General features: G+C 43.2%; 1 protein-coding gene across 2 annotated transcripts; it reads left to right on the plus strand.

Annotated features, from left to right (window-relative positions):
- The first annotated feature begins 1,128 nt into the window (after positions 1–1,128).
- On the plus strand, positions 1,129–9,926 carry gmeb2 (glucocorticoid modulatory element binding protein 2). 2 transcript variants are annotated; one of them, XM_042004900.1, is made up of 12 exons: positions 1,129–1,232; positions 1,353–1,456; positions 2,194–2,376; positions 4,713–4,867; positions 5,088–5,173; positions 5,299–5,423; positions 5,519–5,622; positions 6,903–7,060; positions 8,063–8,131; positions 8,227–8,364; positions 8,718–8,840; positions 8,961–9,926. In XM_042004900.1, exons 4-12 carry the CDS (start codon positions 4,728–4,730, stop codon positions 9,578–9,580), a joined length of 1,563 nt encoding a protein of 520 aa, XP_041860834.1. In that variant the 5' UTR covers positions 1,129–1,232; positions 1,353–1,456; positions 2,194–2,376; positions 4,713–4,727; the 3' UTR covers positions 9,581–9,926. The 2 variants fall into 2 exon arrangements, with proteins under 2 accessions (XP_041860834.1, XP_041860833.1); XM_042004899.1 differs by lacking the exon at positions 2,194–2,376.
- The last annotated feature ends 654 nt before the right edge of the window (positions 9,927–10,580 follow it).

A 10,580-nucleotide genomic window follows, 5' to 3' on the forward strand; every position in this document is an offset into this window, starting at 1 on the left:
TTAGAATCGTGATAAAATGACCAATGCTCTATTAAATTAAAAAATTATAAATATTTGCATTTGTCATGTGTGTAATATAGTAAAATGCGGTGTTATAAACTGAAAAAATCACCTGGTTGTCCTAAAGTTTTCCTCAGAGTCGGCGGTCGAATCCCAAATGGAACACTTGAGCACTCCTGCACTCACGGGCGCGCTCCCGCGAGGGGCTCGAGGGTTCAGTGGTATTCCAATTGGAATTGTGTGAGTGATCAAGGGATGATGGCGGACATTTTTGAGCCCTTTCTGCCCCCTTTCCATAAGTCAGCATCGATGCCAACTTTCGCTAAGGAATTACCCATAAATCACTGCGATGTCACGTGAAACACGGAGTTTACCGAGAGAAGCCGACGTGTGAAACATGTTCTTCAGTATTGTGGCGCTGGGTCGTTACCCAGCAACCCATGTGCATAAACATTAAACAGGTTAACCCTATATTTCTTCTTTAAGTTTTCCCATTTCTTTGCAGCCTGGCTGGGGGTCACAACCTTCTGCAGACCCATTTCTGCAATGATAACACTATACACATACGCACACAGACACAAATGCTGCTCATCAACACTGGTTTTCTATTGTTTTCAGCCCATTTACTTTTATATGGATTACAAGAACTCAACACTTACTCAAATCCTTGTAAGGACGCGTTGCGGAAGCCCGTAAATAGCGCTTCATGTTTTATCCTGAGACAAATTAATTTTTTGGTTTGGTCTTCAGACCCTGTTGATGGAGATATTACGTTGTTATTAGCCACATTCTTTCAGACATTCATGACAATAAATCATGGCTGCAGTGTTTTATACTTACAGACAAATCGTCGCTGCAGCAACTTCTCTTCTGTCATTTTTTTTTTTTTTTTTTTAAAGAATTGTAATCCTCTCGTTTTGGCGTCTCTCTCCTTGCAGTGCAGGTCTCAAAGTGCTGTCCCAATCCTATTTAAAGAATTTCGAGCCCTTGTGGCCTGTCACCCTCGACTCCTCATGCAGGTGATGTCATTTAGTCATCAGGGGCTCAGGGCGAGTGCTCAAGTTTTCGGTTTGGGATTGGGGGGGCCTTTGTTGTAGCCCGTGAATGCAGCATTACACCTGCCCAAACTGCAGGGGGCAGCACTGGTAGGTTCACTATTCTACTAGACGGGTGAAGAAGACGAGGCGAACGTACACAGAAGAGAAATGCTAATATCCATGTTGACTGAAAACGTAAGCTTTTATGCTGTTGTCCCCACATTCAGGTTTATAAATCATTAATTGTGCATTGAATATGAAGAGCTCTGCAGCTAAATGGATTTATTAAATGCACTTTTATCTTGAATGATTTAGTGCAGCTAACTACACAAGAAACCTCTGTGGCAGGATAAGATTCACGTTTCTTCACGTTTTATCCCCAAGACGCTTTTATCAACTAACAACTGGTTATCGAAAAGGTAAGAAATAAATGATGTTGACACTTTAAGGCACAGCTCCAGCACGTCCTGTCCAGTCTTCCCCTGGAGTGGACGGCACATCAAATTACATGAAAAAGTTAGTCGTTTTAAATTCCAAACAAATAAGGCAGTTTAAGGCAGCCTTGTCTAGTGAATATACAGAGAAGAACCGTTTTTGTCACAGTAATAATGTCATTTTTCTTTTCAAACTAAAGCAGGTGTGATCCAGTTTGTATGGTGTGAACATCTAAGTCAAAATTAGACAAGTAAATGCTGAAAATGTATGGACATAATGACGAGAATGAAAGTCTTATGAAATACTCCTCATTCACAATGATTCCCTATGTGGAAATTATTGAGATAATATTGAGATTTTTGGGTATAAGTGACGGAAAAACTGTTATGATTAACAAACGGAGCCGTTTGAAACAGCAGGAGATTTGTCTTGAACATATCTCACCTGGACAAGGTCCCAGATAATCCATCCAGATCCCTTTATCTCTCAGATGACTTTGGAACTCTTGCTTTTTATTTACTTATTTATTTATTACTATATACATGGCTTCATAAAAGTGAAAAAGTGAAGAAACTGATAAATGAGGGGACATAGCAGTCAGTTTGAGGTGTTTGTTGACAAATCACTGAAGATTTTTGGACTGTGCCTGTGTAGCTACTGAATGTTTCTATTATCTACTATTTTTATCTGTATCTACTATTCTACTATTTCCTTTATGAAGCCTTTCCATCATCAGATGTAGTTACATGTGATGGGCAGATGAGGCCTTGTGAAGCTTTGGGGATTCTTCCTGATTCAAAGCATGAAAGACAGACTCTCGTCTCATGGTCAGATGCAGTTATAGCAGCCATAAACCTTCAAATGGTTAACACATCTTGTTGATTTCAGTTCCAACTCAAACGCAGTAAGTTCAGTCTTAAGCAGCTGATTCAACAGAAGCTGTATTAAAGGGGTAGTGCACCCTAAAATGTGTATTTTGAGCTGTAACCAACATAGTATTACTTAATTGTGATGTAAACCACCTATACTGTTAATGAAATTAATTTTTCTTTTTCTTTAAAAAAAAACGGATTTCATGGATAAAAAAAGGCTTATAACACCCTCTACAGGGTAACACCAGGTTTATGTTTGTTGTGATGTAACGCCGTGTCTACTTCACAAGAAATTGAAAAACCCCACAGCCCCTCCCTCCAGATGCAGGTAGACAGGTCTTTACCTTGCAGGCATAGAAAACCACGCCCACCAACACATATGAAGGGATGTGAACTTAGAGTTTCTGATTAAATATTCCTGCAATTGGATGGATTTGTGCTTCTGAGGGGTGTAAAAGTAACACCAGACTTCATTCTTTACCTGCTGCCACGAGTCTCCACATCTTTCCAGAGCTGCTGGAGCTGCTAACAGCGCGAACAGCTCAGACTGATACGCTTCAGGACCACCTGGTTCATGTGTAGCTGAGGAGATTCAGGAGGGGAAGTCTTCCAGCTCAAAGATGCTCTGTGGCATCTGAATCTGGCTTTCCATCTTGCCAGTGAGCTGAGCTGCTGTCTGCAATCATTTCTGCCTGTGTATCCCACCCCGCCCACTCTCCACCCCCTGATGCCCCCAGACCTCCCACCCATAGACTGTATATAAAAGATGGACGGAGCCTCCGTGATGTCACTCGTAGGTTTCTAAAGAGCAAAAGTGAAGCTCGTTGGGCAGTTCCCACCATCGCCATCTTGGTAGCGTCGTCAGTCCTGGAAAATCCAAAAATGGGCAAAGAGGTGGAGCTGAGAGGGGGGCTGTGAAGGTGGGGGTAGATGATTGACAACCATCAAACTCTGAGCTGCCTGTAGCTAAAAGCTAACCGAACTAACCCCGACAAACGGTAGCTAACCAGCTAACGGAGGTAGGTGGGCTAAGGCGCGCTGTTAGCCGGCTAAAAACCACAGTTGTGCTACACTCTCCCTTCTTGCCACGGATATTGAATACCTGTCAATCAAAAGGACACGCTCCTAATTATGCAGAATTTGAAGATTAAATAACATCCAAGTGGATGAGTTAGAAAAAAAATTCACCCCCCTCACAGTTGTCATGAAGTTAAACTTGACCTATTAATCCTAAAATGGATTTTTGTACCAGGCTTTAAACATGTTTATTTCTGCTGTGAAGTTGGTCTTTTTAACATGGGAGTCTATGAGGATTTGCTCTGTTTTGGAGCCAAACCCTAGTGGATGAGAGGTGAACTGCAATTTTTTGCACTTCCGCATAGGCTTCACATTTCTCCACTGGAGGTTGCCACTTGCTCACATCCCAACCCCTGCAGTTTCCGGCATTTTTTAGAATTCGGCAGTGGGTGGAGTTATGTAAAAAGCAAGGGGTGTAGTTACACTTTAATGATTCCAACGGCAGAAGGGTCGGTTTCAGCTGGGGGGGGGGGGGGGGGGGGGGGGGGGGGGGGGGGGTAACGGCTGCAGAGTTGCTGCATTTTCACGTTTAGCACAAAAATGCTGCTTAAAGAGGTGTTACTTTTAAACACCAGCTCTTGTTAGCATATGAGGCACTGAACCTAGATGTAAAAATATAAGAAAACATGATATTGAAACATTCAAGACAATATAAAGGTAAAAAAGGACAGTTTCCAGGCTATGATCTTAATGATTAGTTGGTTAAACACTCACATTTGTCACAAACAAACATAACATTTTTTTATTGGACAGCCATTCATTTTCTGTAGCTCTGCAAAGGTCCAGGGAGACATCGGCTATACCGCTTCTCCTGTTATAAAACAAAGTGTTTCCATTTTCTGGAGATCAAAGATCATTTTCTTCCATTTGTTTTCTCCACCATCAGCGTTCTCTCACAGTTGACAGCTTCTTGCAACAGAATGATGAGAATGTCGCGTCTCCTTGTAACAAATAAAAAGCCAAAGGTTCAATTCCCTGCACTTTTAGTGCTTCAGTGTAACTACAAAACCACAAGTGTCACAAAGATTTGATACAAGCCTCCACACAGTGTTTGAAACCTGTCGGCTTCGACGGAGTGAAACAAATTTCAGTGTCCCGTGTCCCATCTCTAGTAGTGACTTCACGGATGCCTCCCAGTCTGTGGAAACATTTCCACTAGTTGCTCCTCACAGTTGATTTGGTTCTTATCTGAAAATGCATTGATGTGTTTTTAAACCATTTTCTTGTCATTAATAAAGCTTTCCCAGTTTTACACCAGTACCATTAAAGCTAATGACTGTTTGTTGTAAAGCTCCATCTGAGCTCCATGGCGTCGTCGGATGTGAGCATGCAGGAGATGAGCGAGGTCGTCATCGTAACCATACCGGACTCTGTGGCCGGTGAACTCCCGTCTGTGGTGGAGGAGGATAAAGCAGTACTGGTGACTACAGAGCTGAGTAATGCTGGGTAATGTCTACACATTGCACACACACACACACACACACACACACACACACACACACACACACACACACAAAAGTAGCAAGAGGTTATTGTCTAGTTTTCTCAGAACTTCTGAGCTTCAACCTCATCACAAACATTTAAGTCCGTCTGATGTAAAATGTTTGAGTCCCCCCCCCCCCCCCCCCCACTTTAACGCTAAGCTAAACTGAAACCATGTTTTCAGGGAGGACGTCCTCACAGTAGCTCCAGTGGAAGCAGAAACTGAGACCAGCGGAGCAGATTCTTTGTCAAAGGAGGAGGCTGTTATTGGTAAATATGCAGATATAAGCTGTTTGTTCAGACATTTTGTTTAGTAAATCATGGAATAATTTCTGTATTAAGTTCTTTTCTTCTCATGTGTTGAGCTGACTTGATGACTGTCTTTTTATCTGCAGTGAAGTTATCTGAGGAGGTGGACGTGGAGGCTGACGTCTTCTACCCCATCACCTGTGGAGATGTCAAAGCCACGCTGGTCTGGAAGAAGTTTGTCTGTCCTGGGATCAATGTGAAGTGTGTCCAGGTGCACCATCCGGCTGTCCAGCACACTACAGATAATCTACGTGATGTTTTATGACCAAGTGGAGCTTGACCTGTTTTTCTTTCCACTCCGTTCAGTTCAATGAACAGCTCATCAGTCCAAAGGAGTTTGTTTGTTTTGCTGGAAAATCCACGTTGAAAGACTGGAAGAGAGCCATCCGCCTCAACGGCACCATGCTCAGGTCAGGACTGTTTAAGAAGCCAACTGTGAAAACTGAACTTATTGAAGCCTCTTTTACTGCCCAACTTTTATTTAAAAACATCTAGTTTATTGTTGGAGAAAATGATTCATTAACAGTTTCTTGTTTTCTGTGACGTCACATCAGTTTCATTAGTTGTGCCTAAGCCGAAGTGGTGGACAGCGCGTGTGTGTGTGTGTGTGTGTGTGTGTGGCTGGACTGGACGATATGGAAAAAAATCTCATTGTAATTTTTCTGACCATTATTGCAATTTAATCTTTTAAAGTCCAGCTTCTGTTCCGTGTTCATGCAGAAATATGTTTTCTATATGAGATGGAGGATTATCACATGACATGACATCAGACTATGAGCTGCTCCTTCAGATATTGACCTGCAGTTGACAAATGCACCTGAAGATGGCGATCTTTCATCACACACGGTGGTCCGTGAAGTAGTGATGCGCGGGTCGGGTTTTTTTCCGACCCGCGGGTCCCGCTCTTTTAAAAAAATTGGACCGCACCAACCCGCCCCGCACCTCCGCTTCTATTTTTTTAACCCGACCCGACCCGCCCCGCCCTATTAAAACACATGTTATGATATTGACGAATGCTTTTATTTAGTCTGAGAAAGGTGCATATGGTCTCCTAAATTGGCACTGGAAACTGGCAACACAAAATGTATTTTCATTTGAACGTTAAGCCTATAAACATAAATAGGCAAATAAAGTGTTTTAAAGCGTTTAAGTGTTATAAAGCACATAGCCAATGCTGCTGTTGTTGTCTGCACTGATTACCTCGTTGAACCTGTCCCAAACCTGTGATTTAGCCATTTGACCCTCTTTCTTCTTTTTAAGGACGTAAACTCCCGAACGAATGTTATTCAACACTTCTTCTTCCATCTTTTGCTGCTTGTCTGCTTGGCGCTTTCTGCACGTAGCCTGCGTAGCCTACTACGCGCCTACGTGAACATTACGTTATAAAACGTGACCTGTGTTTAAATAACTGATAAATATTTTGTCTAACATATTATAGTAACAAAATGTAGACACTGATTAAGGTTTTTATTTTCAGTTTGACAAAAAATAAAATTAATAGATAGAACTAGATATTTCAGAATAGTAAACCACACCAACCCGCCCCGCAGTGAAGCGAAAATTCTTTGACCCGCCCCAACCCGACCCGCGGGTAACCCGCGGGACCCGCGGGTTAGGAGGCGGCCCGCGCATCACTACCGTGAAGACATCCTGATCTCCTAAAAACCTCTCATCAGCTTTCATTTCACAGGAAGATCATGGACTCGGGAGAGCTGGACTTCTATCAGCACTCTAAGGTTTGTTCCAACACCTGCCGCAGCACCAAGATCGACCTGGTGGGAACCAAAGTGTCCGTCAGCAGCGATCAGTCTGCCGAGCTCGTGTCTGCCGCCACCTCTTCAGCTGATTGTAAGTTCCTCGGCTTGGTTCTGGGCTCGTTCTGGTCTCAGAACTGGATCTCTTACAGATCACGTCAGGCAGATGCTCTGAATTTCCTCTAGGGAGAAAAGAAAAGATGTGCACACACATAGAGTCTGTAAGATGAAGGGAATAAAGACCAAGTGTTAAGAGGGTGTGATAGGAAAATAAAAGACTGAATAATTCAACTTTGTCCACCATTTTTTTATATTTGCAAACTGGATATTTTACCTTCATCTTCTGCAAATTTCCTGGTGATAAATAAAGTCCTGTAGAAGACTTTTTATTACCACAAATATTAGCAATACGTTAGTTTCCCTACTTTTAATTTGAAAGTTAAATCTCTAGACTCATATAGTATAAATAAAATCACGAGTACATGAAAGAAAAATCTCGCAATTCAACCTAGTGAGGAAGAGCGGTCCAAAGTATTTTCAGTGTCATAAAATATTTACATGTAGTTGATTTGAGAAAAGTCAGTTTCAAGTACTTCATGGGAAACAACGTGCTCATCAGTTTCTTAATAAATGCAGCTCTGTGTTAAAAAAGTAAAAAAGAAAGAGGGAACATATTTTCATTTATTTTTGGGAATGCCCAATGGTTGCTCATCAGTGGAAAAATAATACAAGCTACGTAAGATTTACTAAAGAGGGGAGTTTTAACTTCTGGTATGAATCTCATCTCATCATAATGATCACCAGAATGCTTATGTGCTTTTTTTTTAGTATCCAAGTCAAACTAGTTTTGAAATGTATATGACATGTTGGTCTATGGCTTTCTGTCCTGATCTTGCTGCTGTCTTGTTATAATTTTATTGTTTTGTGTAAATATGTTTTGTCCTTTATTATTATTTTTTAAATCACAAAAATTATAAAAATGAATTCCAATAATTCTGTAATAATAAAGATAATAATGACGAGGAAAACATTCAGGAGTATCAGATTACTGAAGCATCAGTCCATGATCTCAACCCTCTTAATGTTTGTGTTGTAGTGAACGGAGCAGCTGCCTCATTTCCAGATGTGTCGGAGGAACCGTCCGAGTGGGTCACAGCGATCGGAGGTGATCCGCTGCCCTCATACACAAACTAAACAATCTAGTAGAAGTCACTGACCTTTGAACAGCAGCTATAATATGTTTAATATGTGTGTGTGTAGAGGACTCTCTGGTGTTCTGGCGTGCAGTGAAGGAGGCAGGGTTGCTAGAGGAGGTGGTGGAGGACTTCCAGAAGGAGTTGCAGGAGGTGTTGAAGGGGCTGCAGGAGAGAGTGGGTGATCCACCACTACAGGTCAAAGGTTAGAACACACACAGGGGCTACCTGCTCCACCTGCTATAAAGGGATTATTTGTGAAGCACTGTACATTAAAGTGACTTATAAACACAAGATTGCATCCATGTTCTATTTAAACAGGCTGGAAAAAACACCCATGAAAGCTACAAGTTGATGGATAAAACATGAAGTCCTCATGTTGACTGTAACAGCTGGCGGAGGCTGTAATGACCTGAGTTAGATGGACTCTACTCAGCTAAATGTAGAGGTTTAAATGTCTAACCTGCAGTGGTCCACTGAGCTTTATTTTTTTTTATTTAACCTTTATTTAACCAGGTAAAAACTGTTTGAGAACCAGTTCTTGACCTCTGTTTTCAGATGCTGTTTTACTCAACAACATAGTGCAGAACTTTGGGATGCTGGACCTGGTGAAGAAGGCTCTGGCCAGTCATAAGAGCCAAATGGACCATTACAGAGAGCAGTACACACGCAGCCTCGCCGGTCAGTACGAGAATCCTTCATTACAGTTACTTCAGTGTCTGAGTACGTCTGGACTGATTACTGTGATGTTAGTAAAAGTGCTGTTTGCTGTCCGTCCTGATGATTCCTCTCCGTCTGCAGCTCTGGAGCAGCAGTGTGATGAACACAGGAGGCGAGCCAAAGAGCTGAAGAGCAAATCGCAGCATCTCAACAACGTTTTGATGACTCTCACTCCGGTTCCTTCACCCCAGGCCCCCAAACGTCCCCGACTGACCCGTGCCGTTTCTGGCCCGGCCACAGTCAACGCCACTCCCACCCAGATCACGCTTCCTTTGAACCAGCTGAGCGGCCTGCCGCTGGGGAAGTTGCTGACTGTTGCAGGAGCACAGGCAGGCACCAACCTCGGTGGGTACACCCTGCTGACTTCTCCGCTCTCTGGATCCGAGCTGGCAGCCGACACCTCCAACCTGACCGTGCTGTCCACAGCAGCGGGCCAGGAGGGCACGTCGGGGTCCAGCAGCTCTGCAGCCTCCCCTGCCTTCGTTAAGGTGGTCGGCCCCCAGTTCCAGCTGGTGACACTGCCGCTGACCACATCACCGAGCGCCGCTGTCCAGCAGCACGTCAGCAGCATCAATGTGGTGGGCGCCACGGCAACCACCGCTGATGATACTCAAGAGGGAGGCCAGACTGATGGTGATGATGAAGGTCAGCCAGAGCAGGTTACAGGGGAAGAGGGGGAGCAGCAGGCCGAGCAGCAGTGAGACGACGGACAGCTGTTGCATCCCCCGTCCTCCAGCATCTGGCTGGCTTCTCACTGAACTGGAATTCATTTGCATCTGATGTTTGCACATTTCAGTCATCACAGTTCTTCTGTGTAGCTGTGGATCCGACTCGTAAATGTCTCCATGAGTCTGTTCAGGTGTGAGGAGTGTGCATTTCAGGTGTTTGTTCTGTAAATACGTTAGTGACTGATTGTTTTGTAATGGACTCTTTAATCTGGGGTGCAGGAGCATTGTTTAGTTTTTTGTATTAAATGCTCAGTTTTTAAGAAAAATATTTGCAAAAAATGTTGCATAATTTCTACAAACAAGGCTGAAGACAACCTGGGCTGCAAGCTTTTTCTTTTTTTTCACTTTTAAATATTCTACATTTGATAAGAACTTCAGTCAAGATAACTGAATTCACTCCAAAGCAGATGTGACTAAACTCATTTCAGGTGACACAGTGAAGAGAAACCCAGCAACGTCCGGAATGATACAGATAAAGAGAATGAGGTGAAAAAACCTTGGTTTTAAGTGGAAGAAGGACATGGCAGAACCGGAGCCAGGGAGGACCAGTATGTGGTGAGAAACAATGACAAGAAAAGAATATACCATTATTGAAAATTACATATTGAGCAGGTTTCACGGAGCAACAACCACAGATCAGACACCTGCAGAAGGATACGTTTATTGTCCAATATTATTTTTCTTCCATCAGAGACTAAAAAAAAAAATTCCACACGGCCTCACACTAAGTTTTTGAGTACAGGTGGTTGTTGGTGCTGTCCCCTCACAGCGAGAAGCCTCTAGGTTCAAACCTCGACTGGACCCTTTCTATTTGGTTCTCTCCTCTCTCCGGCTTCCTCCTACTGTCCAATAACATACTTGTTAGGCCAACTGGTGTCTGCAGATTCTCACTAGGAGTGAGTAAGTGAGGTTGTTTGTCTCTGTGTTGGCCCTGTGATGCACTGGTGACCTGTCCAGGGAGCACCCTGCACCT

Source organism: Melanotaenia boesemani, chromosome 13 (assembly GCF_017639745.1).
Source record: "Melanotaenia boesemani isolate fMelBoe1 chromosome 13, fMelBoe1.pri, whole genome shotgun sequence".
In the NCBI taxonomy this organism is placed as follows: domain Eukaryota; kingdom Metazoa; phylum Chordata; class Actinopteri; order Atheriniformes; family Melanotaeniidae; genus Melanotaenia; species Melanotaenia boesemani.